The sequence below is a fragment of the Anthonomus grandis genome, chromosome 5, assembly GCF_022605725.1.
Source record: "Anthonomus grandis grandis chromosome 5, icAntGran1.3, whole genome shotgun sequence".
NCBI classification, from domain to species: Eukaryota; Metazoa; Arthropoda; class Insecta; order Coleoptera; family Curculionidae; genus Anthonomus; species Anthonomus grandis.
This window is the reverse complement of record NC_065550.1, coordinates 1,243,333-1,258,296: the sequence shown is the minus strand read 5'-3', so window position 1 is coordinate 1,258,296 and position 14,964 is coordinate 1,243,333. Positions and strand designations below refer to the sequence as shown.

The window sequence follows — 14,964 nt, the reverse complement described above, 5'->3', positions numbered from 1 at the left end:
CAGTTTGAAGCGTAATCATCTTTTTTTTCTAAAAGTCTATCCTTGTTTTTTAGGATCGTTGACAGAGTATTGGGTGGTATCCCAAACTGTTCGGCAATATCCTTCTTTTTCTTTTCAACTTTTTCCACTTCAGCAATTAATTTCAATTTCTCACATAATGGTAAGCACTTTAAATTTCTCTTAGCCATAATTATTTTTAATAAAAACAAATTGTCTTAATTCGCATACGCACCAAAAAACTGTAACCACAAAACCGCCACGTCGCGATGAGAGCCTTTTTCCGTTTGAACTAATAAAAAGAAAAATGATGCAATAGCAAATCCATGTAACAAACAGATTTTTTCCTAGAAAAATGTCTGTACTGTACCCCGCAAAATTCGAGTTCGGCAATGCGTTAAACGTTATTTCGACTTATATAAAAATTCGAGATAGAGAAATTCGACTTATAGAAATAAAATATCATATAAACTTGATGATACCTTTTTTGGTAGTATAAAATATTCGAATTAGGGAATATTTCGAGATAAAGAAGTTCGAATTAGAGGAGTTTTACTGTAAGTTCCACAATCACCAGGAAAGAAGGTACTAATAAAATGTGTTATCTTTTTTATTGAGCAAACCTATTTATTATAGGTTAGTGGGTTCACTTATTAAACGCGTATGTAGCACCAATTGCACCGCTTTTTAAAACCCACGCCCTGCCAACACAACCCCGGCAGCATTTTCATATGTTGCCAACGCGACGTAAACAGGCGTTCAGTTTGCCGAATACGTCTCATTAAGTTGCCGATGTATTCCTAGTTTTCGTCTGTAACATAGACAGAATAAAATAGCCCAACTGATAAAGCATATTAACATGTAAAGAATAAAAAAACAGTTTGTTTTGCGGTAATTAAGTTACGGAACTACTGAAAGATTAACGAATATACTAACTTATAGATACCTACTTTTATATTTTTTTAGGTAGGTACTTCTTGGAAACTTTTATTGACAATGACAACTACGTACATTATTAGGTATATATATTTACATATAATGTAAATTATAATAAGCCAGAAATGGAATTACTAAATTATACAATGTATAGGGTATATAAAATTTATTTTTTGCGCTTGTCAGCTCCTAATCCTATATTTTGTTCCACGCATTTACTTAAGTTGTGGGGAGCTTTTTTCTAATGCTTGCTTGAAGTTCCAAATGTAAGTCTTCTCTTGCCGCTTATCTATATAAATAATAAAATATTTTACAAAATGTTTTAAAAAGATATTAAAAAAAAATACAATTTACCTTTGACTTTCTCCTACCGACAGCTGTTGGTTGCACTGGTATTTTCTTGCCTTTCATTTTCCTAACATGCTTATGGGTTTTCAAAGTGGTATAGTTTTGATATGTAGATATACTGTAAATAGACCGGATACAAGCGAGTTCTCACTTTTTGCATATTTGTCCTTATTGGATAGAAATGATTGCACTGCTGGAACAAATGTCATAGGATTTTCTTTTAATGTGTTTAATATTTCATCATTAAAAGTACTCCATTTCTGTTGTAAGTCAACAATTTCTTCGTTAGAATACGATTCTGCAGATAATGCAATACAGTAGTCATTATCTTTTGCTTTGATGGAGCTATTTTGTTCATTCTCATTAGTAGTATCTATATTTGGATTAGATGTTTGTGAAATTGTTTCAAATTCTGAAGTAGCATTGGATGATAATAGAGGTAAAAAGATATCTTGGGGTGGTTCCACTCCAGTGGCAACTTTGTATAATGTTTGACCATCGGATCTGTGTCTACGAAAAGAATGCGGGCGAAATTTTAAAGCGTTGTCACGTCTTACTGCAAAAATGAAATAGTATTGAGTAAAAAGTAAATATAATGGTAAAATTAAGCTATTTAATCATAAAAAAGATAATAAATAATGTAATGCAGTTTTAACCATATTTGTAAATTCTATTTGCTATTTAAAACTAATGTTTTGCATATTATAAAATCCAATATTGACTAACATTTATCCGAAATTCCTAATAAAACTTACAAAGCCGGCAACGTCGTGCTTTCGCGGAAGCATCTCGCTGTTTGGGGACAGGTGATTGGTTGATGACATCGCGGCCATTAATTTATTATTTTTATGCAGCTCTCTGTCTTTCTTTACCCTATTGGATCGCATCGTACCAGGTTTTGTGTAATTTTGGGAATAATATTGATTTCTTGCGGATTCAGTGGCGGCGGCGTATGTTAATACTTTTGAGCTATTAAACTGTTTTTATTGTTGTATTTTTAGGTACCTACTTAATTTATGACCTATGACTTTTGAGTAGTGTAGCATAGTTTAGTTTATTTGCTATTATTGTTGTTGCTGTTTTGTTGTTTTGTGTTATTTGTTTCTTAGTTGTTAAAGTTCATAATTTTCAACAGTTTTTGTGTTATTTACGTTAAAATGAATAACTTTATTCATAGAAAGACAATTCATAGTCAGGCAAGGGAAGTGATTGCGAATGTTTATAGGTAAGTAAAATGATAATAAGAGAATTATAAAGCCTAAGCACAGTTATTAAAAAAAACATTACAATAAAATCATAATTAATGCGACACTAAATTTCAAAAATTATGTACCTAATGTTGTAATGAATAAAAATCATATTCAATGAAATAAAACCAAGCTTGACTGCTTTACAAACAAAAAATATTTAAAGTTAATGTTGGTTATTTTGAATATAAAATGTCTATAAATATAAGTAATATGAATCGGAACGACGACTAAAAAAAATCGAATATCAAAAAAAAGAGTATCTCAATATACTGGCATAAGCATTTCAGTGGTGAAAAAAATTCACAAAGAAGATGAAGAAAGAATGCGGACGTACCCCAATAAAATGCTTTCTAGTCTCGGCTAAAAAAGACCGCAAATGACGAAGGTGGAACAAGACGACAACTTTCATTTTCAAATAGTAAGACACCTAATAAATCGATTTTATGTAGAGTTTAAAGTTGTGCCCACTACCAAAAAGCTGATGCAAAAATTACGAGAAGAAGAAAATTTTCCTTATGGGCGAGAAACTCTTAGAAACTTATTAAAGGAAAATTGCTTTTATTGGCGAAACTGTCAGAATAAAAGAAAAATTTTAATGGAGCGACCCAATATTTTATCTTTAAGGTAACATAATTTCTTAGATACTTAAAGGTTTTACCAATAACTTCTTTAAGATATAAATACCTAAGAGCAATAAAAAAAACACCGAGCCGAAGGTCGCAATATTGTCTATTTAGATGAAACTTGGATAGACAATGACCTAACGTTTAAAAAATGCTGGCAGAGTGAGACTGTTACTGGAGTGGTTAGCAATATATTTTCAACAGGTACAAATTGATTATACTTATTTAAATAAAAATTTAAATTATACATATTATGTAGGCATTAGATTATACAGGGTGTTTGGTTCACCGACGTATAACTTAAAACAGGTGATTCTATAGGTCATTTCTGACAAATTAATCCCTCTAGGGGTCGAAAATTAACGGTCTCCGAGATTACGGCTTTTTAAGTTTTTTTTTTCTATCCTTTCTGTGCATCTTAAGAAGAAAAAAAATCCTATTGAATTACATAGGTACTTATTTTTTGGTAGTCAATTGAATATTTTCTTAAAACTAGAAAGATGGCATTTTAAATGCAAATAAAATTGTTAATCTTTAAAAATGTTTAAAATAACTATCTTGTACTAGTAATATTGGAAAAATAAAAGTTTGACTTATCTTTATTAATGATTTCTTTAATGTTGAAAGATTAACAATTTTATTTTAATTTAAAATGTCTGTCAGCTTTCTAGTTTAAAAAAATATTACTCTAGAATCAACTGTTTCTAGATATATATTATATAGATAGGTCGGTGTACCAAACATCCTGTAGGTATTTGTTATTTTAGGCCGGCTTATCGTGGTACATGCCGGTTCGGAAAATGGCTTTGTTAATAATGCCTGTCTTATATTTAAGGCAGGACTTACGACAGGAGATTATCATGGCCAAATGAATAAAGCCAATTTCACTTGATTGGTTGGAGAAAAACTTCTCCCCAACATCCCTGCCAACAGTACTCAGTCATTGTGTTTGACAATGCTCCATGCCATTCGGCCCAAGAAGATAAAACACCTACTCGATCAGCTTTAAAAATGCAAATGGTGGATTGATTATCAAGAAAGGGTAGCTATATATAATACATACATATTATGTATATACATACTACACGTAAAATATATTTTTAGGCATAGAACATGATCCTAAATTGAGGAAAGATGACCTCTATAACCTAATATTGCTTCACAGGCCTCCAATAAATCAAAAAAAATATATAATTTACCGAATAACTAAATCACACGGGCATATTCCACTCCGAACCCCTCTATATATGTGTGAACTCAATCCGACAGAATTGGCTTGGGCAAAGCTCAAATATATAATAAGGAGTCGGAACACAACTGGAGATTTTTCAATAAGGGCCTTTAAGGAGGTGTGTGAGGAAGCCATGTCTTTAATTACTATTGAAGACTGGCAACAATTTTCAAGACATGTTCAAGATATTGAAAATAAGTTTTGGGAAGCTCATGTAATTATGGAGGAAATTGAACCAATAATTATTACATTACCCCATGATGACAGTGATACCGATACTGATGACGATGATGAAGCTGAAGAAGACAATAGTGATATGTATACTCTAGAGATAACGATGCAGGCTGAGATATCAACACGTAGAAGAATAAACTACCTACGTTTTTCTATCCCTCTTATAAACGTTTTATGCAAAGTAATAAAATATTTTATGCAACAAGCAGAGACACGTGTCGGCGATTAGCATCTTTGATTTTTCTCTGCTTTGTTTTGCGAATATTAATATATTATATAATATTTTTTTTATTTAGATTTTTTCGCGCTACCTAATATAGCTTAAATTAAAGGTACTAATGAAGAATGAAATAATTTAAAATTTTGTACTGTAACTTACGGCCTATAGATCTATACATTTCTAAATATCATGTAAGACCAAATAATTAGATATTGCCTTTACCGCACACCTATATATTTAAGTATATTTGTTTGTTGTTATATTTTTATCAATATTGTCTTTATTAACAACTTACAATGATTATGATATTCTAACGTTATGTAATGCACTTTATAAGTTTTTGTTTATGTACTTTTATGCTAAATTTGTTTTTTTTTATGTAAAACTTCTTAATATTTCATTAGATCGAGGTATGCTGGTAGTAATAACGAATTCCATATCTAAAGGTAAACAAAAAGAAGTTAAATTACTGTACTAAACCGTTTATTAAGTGGTATTGGCTTAGTAGTAGTAGTAGTAATAATTTTGGTATGATTTTGTGTGTATAATATAAGGCCCTTTGTGAATCTAACTAACATTTTCCACCGTGGCGTGGGGGGGAAAATATCATAGATTTTACTTTAAAATAACATAATTCAACACTCTAAAAAAAGACCTATGAATATTGTATATTGAATTTGAATATTGACCTTCAATTTCAACTCTAGCTGGGTTGCCTCGCCGTAGGACCCTAGTACCTTCTGGACATGTCCGGCTCACTAACCCAAACATTCTTCAGGTTTAAATGTGGTATGCTGAACGGCTAATAAATAGGTTTTGACAGTTAACAGAAATTTAATGATCTTATTAATAAACATTCAATGTCACTCTTATTTTAAGTGAATAAACTAAGTAGGTGTATTACAAATTTTGTATTTTCTTTACTTTTCTTTTATCTCAAACTTCCCTAATCTTGTCTGTCAGGCGTAATCGAGGTGAGTTACGAAAATATACGAGCCATATGTACATATATCATATCTAAAGCATTTTTTTATTACATATTTATAAATAAAATATTTTAGAAGACCTTAATTTCCAAATTAATATCTTACCTACAAATACCTATTTTAAAATTAAAACCAAACCATATTTTTTAATATTTAATACATTTAAATCTGTGTAATCGGTTTATAAAATTTCGCACGTCACTGGTCATTTCATGATTGAAATGAGGCGGGTCTAGTCTACAACGACGTTCCCCGCACCGACACCGCTTAGCTACAGATTGGTTGGGCAGACTTTAGTTCTAGTTTTGTAGATTGACATAGGATATTAATAGCTTTTAACTCATATGGATCATCTCATTTATGTTACAGACGTACACAAAAATACGTCGGCAACTTACAGATAGGTATTCGGCGACCCGAGCGCTTTTTTCCGTCGGTAACATATGAAAATGCACCCCGGCATACAGAGGGCCAACCGTACAACCTAGCTAACGGGCCTCAACATAGCTGAGTATTTAAATGGTGTAACCAGAGATTACATCATAATATAAAGATTATCACTAATGTAATATCATTTAATATAGAGCAAATTTAAATGCTTCAACATTTTCATAAATGTGTAAGAACGAACACTTCCATAAGTGCTTCGAATGCTTAATTAAGTCAACCTGTTGAGTTAATTAAAAAAAACCTAGTCAGTCATTAAAAAGGTCTGACAAAATTAAAAACGTTACTGCCATCCCGATTTTTTGCGATGCCTTCGGTTCTAATCAGACAGCGAAATCTGGTCCGCTATAAAAATGTCGTTACCGCTAACCCAATTTTCTGATTTCTATCTCCTATTATATTTTACCCCAGTTTTTCTACTGGTCTCGATATAAAAAGGGTTAAATTTAATGAAAAACTTGACTTACTTCTTATAAGATACACCGGTCAAAACTTAAAAGGAGGCAACGTTTTTAGAAAGTGCAAAACACAGTTTTTTTTGTTTGCTTTTCTCCGTTAAATTCCACTTATTCAAATCTTTATGGGAGTGTTGAAAGAAATCCACATTAATGTTTTTTCTAAGCCATATATTTCAATCTTTCCTCTTCACAAAATCCGTCCTCCGCTTACATCATTTTATTCTTTCAGAAATTTAAATTAGAACAAAAAACATCATTTATTAACGAACTCATTATATTAATGCAATAATGAACCAAATAATTAAAGAATTTATATTTTACTTTTTTTTCTAATCTGTGGAACATACATTTTCTGCAAAGCTAATCCTGGATACTCCACTGATACTGTAAATATGGCACCCAAAGTAAATGAAGCAACAAAGTCAAACAAAACCCACAAAATCTAAAAGAAGACAAAAATGAAACGCGTATAACATCAAACGAGTATTTTGCTACATAGTGCTAGCGGTACAAGAAAAAAAACTGCACTTTGTGATACAAGCAAGCCACTTTGCACAGGTGTAATATGAACCTAATAGATTGATTTGACCCGTAGTTCTTAAGTTTTCATCCCTTAGGATTTTGGTTTGGGGGTGGAGGGGGTATATTTTAAAAGTAAAATGTTGAAATGCGTAATATATCTAGAAAGGCGTGTTTAAAATGGTTATCGCTTTATTTGTATCTTCGTAAAGCAATGCTAATGTCTGAATACAAAAACATTCACCGGCAGACGAATTACAGCGCCATTTTTCAAAATTTTCAGAAATATCTCAATAATATTAAGGTAATAATTATAATAAGTATTAAGTATACATTCATTTTTATAATATAATTTTTCATATACGTCAATATGTTTTTTTTTTTAAATTAAAATCGAAAGGTCGACATCTTAGTTGGGATCGGTTTCTGCCTCAACACTGTTAAACCTACGAGTAAAAGAATAATAATTATAAATAATATTAAAAAACTATCAAAAGGGCTTAGAAACCTCTGGTTTTGGCATTGTCCTTTGCCCTTCTTACATGCCAAAGTGCAGGGCAGCTGGTATTGATGGCAGCTGCACCATTGACTTTTACATCCTTTAGTGCAACCATAATTGTCAAGGGCCCTACACACACTCCAAACCTCTGGAAGAAGTGTCCACAAAACGGTTTAAATTGTTCCTTATCTTTGGTCCAACCCCCACAGGGTTGATGAAAAAGGACAGTCTGGTTTAACCTTAATAGATCTGCCCCAGATGTGACCTGCCTGGGCGGCTATTCTGTAATTTTGGAGGAAGTGACACTTCCTCCTGAGAGAAGGGATCTCACATCACGTTCCTCTCCCTAGGTATAAAAATTAGTATTCTGTAATAGCAGTGACCGTGTGGTGAACGATCATCACGATCATGTAATTCTTACAGCGTTGCCAGATTCTCGACCAATAGAATACGCGCGCTCATACGTTCGACGCATCGCTGACCTGACAAGGATTTTGACATTTGACGTACCGGATGCCGGGTATTTATTATTTATTTTTTGTACAACGGATTAAAAGACATTAATAATTGTCTGTGTTAGTGTTACCACTTTAATAAATTAGAAATTAGGTAGAGGAGTCCCCCAAAGTCGACCGGCTCCAGTAGTCAGCCACTTCATGACATATTTGATAATAAATAGGTTAATATTATATATTTTAAAACGCGCGCCGTTTCTCTAGCAATCAGATAGTTTCGCGCCAAATTTGACTAATCGGAAAGAAGCATTACTCTGGAGAAACATAACCAAAGTTTAGTATCAATGTGGCGTAGTCAGTGGTAACACCTTCTTGTGCATCTCATATACAAATTTGGTCAGTATTTCCACTATTTTATTACTTCACCAGGAACGAATCTGTTGAAATAGAGTTTGTACATCCACTTGTGATTATTAAATATTAGCTTTTTTCCACATTTTTAACGAAAAAAATAAAAAAACTAGTCTAAATACGATTAATTTTAGGAGGTCGACTTCTGGATATACAAAAATCTGCAAAAAACCGGACTACTGGTATAAAGCGTTTTTTTAGAAGCTTTAAGACAGATTTCATATAGAAATGAATAGAAAATTAACAGCTATATTTTTTTAATAATTTATCAGTCATTCTTTGTCATTTTACCAGTTGTCGACCGCTTTTAAACATTTTATATTAAGGTGGGTCGACTATAGGATTTTCGTTTTCTAGAAGTCGACCGTGTTTATTACTGTCTTTTTACCTCTATAGGGCGTGTGCATGAAAATGAAAATTGACACTGATGACGCTAATTTTGACAGTAATGACAAATGCTTGAAGGTAAAACAATTTTCAAAAATAAAAAATAATACACAATAAGTACACATTAAAATCATAGAACCATGCATGTGAAACAACAAAAAACGTTAACAGCAAGACAACCTTTTGAAAAATGTTGACCTTTTGCAGTTTTTTATTTTTTCAAATTTTTGGTTTTATCTACAAGCTGACATCACGTGCACATGCCCTATTGTCTGATTGTTTTAACTTTATTACATTATTAATGAAGTTTTTTTTTTAATCTTGGTTTTTTACATTTTTTTTTCCTAAAATGGTGAAAGTAAACAGAGCTTCAGAGCAGAAAAAAAAACATTAAAAAAGGCGGTAAACGTCCCATACATCAATACCGGGAGGAATCTTTACAAGAGGCTATTTTACAAATAAGAGAAATAAACAGATAAGAGTAAAAAGAGTAAATAAGAGTGTGCGAAAAGCTAGTCAGATATATGGTGTGCCAAAAACTACTATGCTAGACAGATTAAGGGGAAGAGTCGCCGAAAAACCTAGAAAAATTGGCCCCCCGCCTGTTCTAAGCGTAGCTGAGGAAAAGGCTATACTTCAATGACCTTTCGTAAACGGGCGTCCCGGAAAAAAGTGGTATAAAGCTTTCTTGAGGCGTAATCCGGAGCTGACGGAAAGAAATGCTAAAAACTTATCACAAGGACGTGCAGTGCTTACTGAAGAGCTTACTGAAGTGCAGTGCTTACTGAAGATGCCGAGGATATCCTGTTAGACTCCACCAGGATCTTGAATGGAGCTGAAACGAGTTTCACGTTGTGCCCCAAGTCTGGGAAAATTGTAGCTCCGAGAGGATATAAAAACGTTTATCAAGTAGTCAAGGGGAAAGAAAAGGAAGCATTGACGGTGTTGCTTGTGGTGTCTGCGAGTAGCGACATTACATATCCTTGTGTGGTCTTTCCCTACGTACGGCCACCAAAGGATGTTCGAGACAGTATGGATCCATCTTGGTGTCTAGGATTGAGCGAAACCGGATGGATGCGCTTAGAAGTGTTTTACGAGTATGTGGCGAATTCCTTGAATCCCTGGTTAATATCACATGAGGTTAAGAAACCTGTTTTGTTTTTCATTGACGGCCATAAAAGCCATTTAACTTTAAGCTTAAGTCAGTTCTGTTCAGTAAATGGAATAATTCTTTATGCGCTGCCACCGAATGCTACCCATATTATGCAGCCGTGCGATGTCAGTGTTTTCAAACCACTGAAATCTGAGTGGAATAAAACAGTTCGGGAATGGCAAATGCTGGAAGAAAACACAAACTCAGTTTTGTCCACTTTTAAAAAAGGTTTTTTAGAAAAGGACAACTTGCCGCAAACAATTAAGAACGGTTTCCGTAAATGCGACCTTTTTCCTTTCGATCCAAATATGGTTGACTATTCTGAATATGTCCAAAATATACTTGAAGATTTGGAAGGCACTGTAGAACCAGAAGAAATCTCCCGACCTGCGACTGATGTATATAAGATCACTGAGGATACAATCAAAAGTATTCAGAATAATTTAGAGGAGCGTGGTGTTAGAGTAGAAATTATTTTTGAAGAATTATCTGAAGGGTAAACCCTTGACAACAATAAAATTTTAAATGTGATACCGACAGATCCTCATCAACCTGAGCATGAACCTTTGGATGGCCTACCACCTTTTGCTTTATTAAATGATGGCCAATTATATGATATTGATACAGCGGGTAACCTCGTTATTCAAGAGTTAGAGCAACCACAAAGTTTTAATTTATCAGAAATTAAAGATACTTTAAGCGATGATGCCGTAATGCCATTATTTCAAGATACGCAGGTTTCACAAATTGCACTAGACTATCTTCAGATCCTCTCCTCTCTCAAGAAATTCAACAGGAGACAAATGCTTTTGAGAATAATGACTGTTATATTATAAATAGTAGTCCTAAAACTGTCCTGTCAAATAATTCATCAAATCTACCACCCCAAACAAAAAGTGATGAAGTTACTGATAAATCTTTACTGAATAACTCATCTAATATTTTATCGATTTTGTTGCCTGAGGAAGTTCAAAATATTGGGAACATCCAAGAAAATACTGCAAAGAATATTAAGTCACCAACAATTCCTAATGAAACTGCTTCAACTGATGGCTCCCTTATTCCCATAGAAAAAATTGAAGCTGATGTAGGCACAGAAAACGTACATAAATTGAATGGTGATACATCCCTTGGAAAATTAAATATAATTTCAAATATCACAATCATTCCTCCATTGGACAGTAGCATCAACAAAATACTTTATTATCCGAAGCCAATCCAAAAAAGCAAAAAAAGTAAGGCAGCACCAAAGCAACCAAGTGCTATTTTATCCGAGTTGTGGAGACAGCTAGAAGCAGAAAAGGAAAATGCCAAAGAAATTAAAATTATAGCTATTCAGAAACGGAAAGCAGAATCGGAAAAAAAAGAGAGGCAAAAAGATTAGCAGATGAAGAGAAAAAGATGAATTCTATAAAAAAGAGACGAGTGAATAAAAAAAGTAATGGACCAACAAAACAAACAGTTGACCAGGACCAGAGACCACCACAGAGTTCATTTCAAAAAATTTCTATTAAATGCGACTTGTGTGACGATGACCTCATAAGCGACACCGAAGAAAACGATCTAAAGAATATCGGATGTGATAAGTGTACTCGTACCACTTGAAATGCTCAATTTTTAGTGAAAATTTATATGAAGACATTATAGGAAAAGATTTTAACTGTCCTCATTGTACTCTGTAAGTTTTAAATATGAATACCCGTTCAAAAGTTTTACCAATAATTTGTATACCTATCTATTAGTTTTAGAATGCATTTTAAGTTAAGTAAAGTACCAACTTTACCATACCAAAGAATTTTTTTATTATATTTATTTAAACAATAAAAATAATAAAAAGAAAAATACTAGCATATTATTTTCGAACAATTACATTGGGTCGACTATTGGAAGATCGGCGTCTAGTACTCGATCTTCCTGGTCGACTACTAGCGAAATTAGGCCCGTTTCAAATTAAAATTATCCTTTCTATTCCAGCGACCTCTATCGTCGGGTTATGTATTTTACGTAGAAATATAAATATACAAGTTCATGAAGGAATCTACCGTAGAAGATTTTATTAATTAACGGTATATAAAACAACAGAAGCAAAAGTCAAGTCCGCCAAAGTGGTCGACTACTAGTGTTATTACCCTAGATAGAAGTAGTATGTGGTATTAAAATGGCAGAGTGTAATCGATCGACCCCCATGACCAAAGGACAAAAAAAATTCTAAGTGAGTGGATGAAAAAACACCCCCAGCTACAAAGTGGACTATTTTCAAATAGTTTTACAAAGAAAGACGCCCAAAACTTGTGGGAAAACATCACTGTAACGTTAAATGCATTCCCTGGGGCATCCTGTAAAACTTGGAAGCACTGGCAAAAAGTAGGTGAAACATTAGGGTAAATAAAAACAGTTTTGAATACACCTTTCATTTTTAGTCTTGGCAAGATTTAAAGAAAAACGTAAAGGAAAACAATCCATAAATAAAAGCAACATCCATGTTATGGTTATTATTATACACAATAATAATAATCGGAGGGATTTTTTTATAATCAGAACCAACAAACCAAACAAAACAACACTATTCTTTTTTTGGATTTTCATCACCTGTCTCGGAAGTTAGGTTAGGATACCCTTCTCCCTCACAATTTAGCAGTAGAAGTGTGATCACGCATTTTTCGCACGATGTGAGCGCTCCCCTGTTTACAGAATAAACTTTTAGTAATTTTCGAGTGAGCTCCGCCCACTTCTCGTGTGAATGTTGTTTCACGCGTTTACAAAATAACCGTCCTGGTAGGCAGATCGTTTAATGTGTTGAATAAGTGCACCACGTATTGAAGGGATGGCATTTAAGTGCTTATGCTCGGTTGCAAATAAATGCTTTCTAGCTTGATCCACACCTGTACATGTTCCATCTCGCATACCGTACAATATTACTGTATATTTTTCCAAAGCTTCCACAAGCTCTTCATCTGGTTCATTGTCCAAAGGCCAGGCCAGTCTTTTAAATGCGTTCGTAGCTGAATCGTCCTGCCACGCAGCCCAGGCTGAACGCTTTGTAGTGCGTAACTCGGTTCAAACCAATTTATTTCCAACCCGTGTACCTACCATCCAACCAGAAAAAAATTACTAAGTCCAGACAAGCAAATTTTGTTTTAAAAGATTCAGAGATTTGGTGGCCGCCAGCTTTTAGACAGTGGAGAAGGTAGTGGGAGAAATTTTAATAGAAGCGCCACTTGATTTAAATATTTTACACCAAACCCTGATATATTATGATGGTAATATAAGCCCCCCTTAATCAAGAAAATGATGACCTATATTTATGCTTGTACCTAGATCCTAAAATCTGAAAATAATTTGGGAAAAACTCAAATAACAATCCATAGTTCCACCAGATTGTTATAATCATCCAAGAATTTACATAGTCACTTCCATTTATATTAAAAAAAAATTAAATTCCACTGAGATATTTAAATTTAGATAATTATTCAAAATGTAATACTGTAATAATTTTAAATAAAAAAAAATGATAAAAGAATTAAGAGTTACTTGAGGTATGCTTAAGGCGAGGAATTAGTAAAAACAAAAAACAAATTCGCACTGAACTACTGTTCAAGAGGAAAATCCAAAACGTGATCACGTGTTGTTTACAAGAAGTATATGTTTGGAGCCTAATTCACAATACCTCACTGGCCCTAAAATACCTTTTACAAACTCTAGTCAAGTCACATTAATCTAAATAAAACTTTTAAATAGTAAGGTTCGATTTTAAAAGCCTATTAATGGTATGTTGACAACCAACAATATGACTAAATATGTTATTTGTAGCAAATAGCCGATCCCTTACAAGGTGATCAAGGCTCAATGTCAAAATCAATTATGTCGATGCTCGACTCAAATGAAAACCCTCAGGTTAATATTAATAGACTTAGCAAGAACCCCTTGACGTTTTTGTTTTACATAAAAGAAAATAAACCCATAAAATTCAAATTAGTAAATCAACCCCCAACCCTAAATCAAACCGTTCAATAAGAGAAAAATAAAATAAAATGTGCAAAAACTTGCGTGTCCTCTTGTGTATTTTGGCTAAGGTAGCTTAACTCGACAGCTCTGGAACCAGTCAGCTACAACCAGGGTAATGACCACATGGGCAAGTCGATTTTAGGCAAGTTCCAATCCAAAATCGCAGAGCCACAGTACAATGCTCAGTCCAGGCTGTGTTGGGGCTCACTTAAGCCGGTTTCCAACAGTGACCAGATGAAACCAGAGAATACGAAGAGACCAGAGAATGAGAAAAAGGAGAGGCCTCTAAAATAGAGGACAAAAAAAAATCAATAAAATAAACACACAATCAATTCTATGGCAATTACCAACATGTTGCTACATACCTAAGGTGGTGAGCGAGGCCTAGAGTCTCGTTTTGTGGTTAGAAAATTTCAAAATCCCATAAATGGTGTGGGAGCAGCCGACCAAATCCAAAAATATCAGGTCAATCCGAAATCCTCTCGGCTACAACTTCCCACTAGACGTTCGTCAAATTAAACCCCAAAACTTGGGAGGAATATTTTTCCATTTTTTCACAAATTTTTCCCAACGGGGCTACGAAATTCCAATTTTCCTCTTACGTCGCTCTGCCTGATTTATGACGCTCCGTCATCCGCCAAATGGAAACCAAACCTTAATGGGAAACAGCAACGCTGCCAAACCCCCACAACAACAAGTGTGTCAATAGTCATTACTGTCAATCGGCTAGTAGGGTTAGAAACCAAATGTCAAAGAACGTTTATTTACTATAACTTAACTTGAAGAATTGAAGGGAAATATAGCA

The 14,964-nt window shown here is 33.7% G+C and overlaps 1 protein-coding gene across 5 annotated transcripts in view; it reads right to left on the bottom strand.

Moving 5' to 3' along the window:
- Positions 1-1,005: 1,005 nt before the first annotated feature.
- LOC126736028 (nose resistant to fluoxetine protein 6-like) overlaps positions 1,006-14,964 on the bottom strand; it is a 97,902-nt gene continuing 83,943 nt past the window's right edge. For 4 of the 5 annotated variants that reach the window (XR_007660589.1, XR_007660592.1, XR_007660590.1 and 1 more), the window contains 2 exons: positions 1,288-1,837; positions 1,006-1,222 (listed from right to left, as the gene is read on the bottom strand). Coding sequence is in view for 1 of the 5 variants with exons in the window: in XM_050440218.1 (XP_050296175.1) it covers positions 7,041-7,172 (132 nt within the window). In the remaining 4 variants the exon portion in view is untranslated. Of the gene's footprint in view, positions 1,223-1,287; positions 1,838-6,881; positions 7,173-14,964 lie in introns of those variants that run through there. The other variant, XM_050440218.1, reaches the window with a different exon arrangement.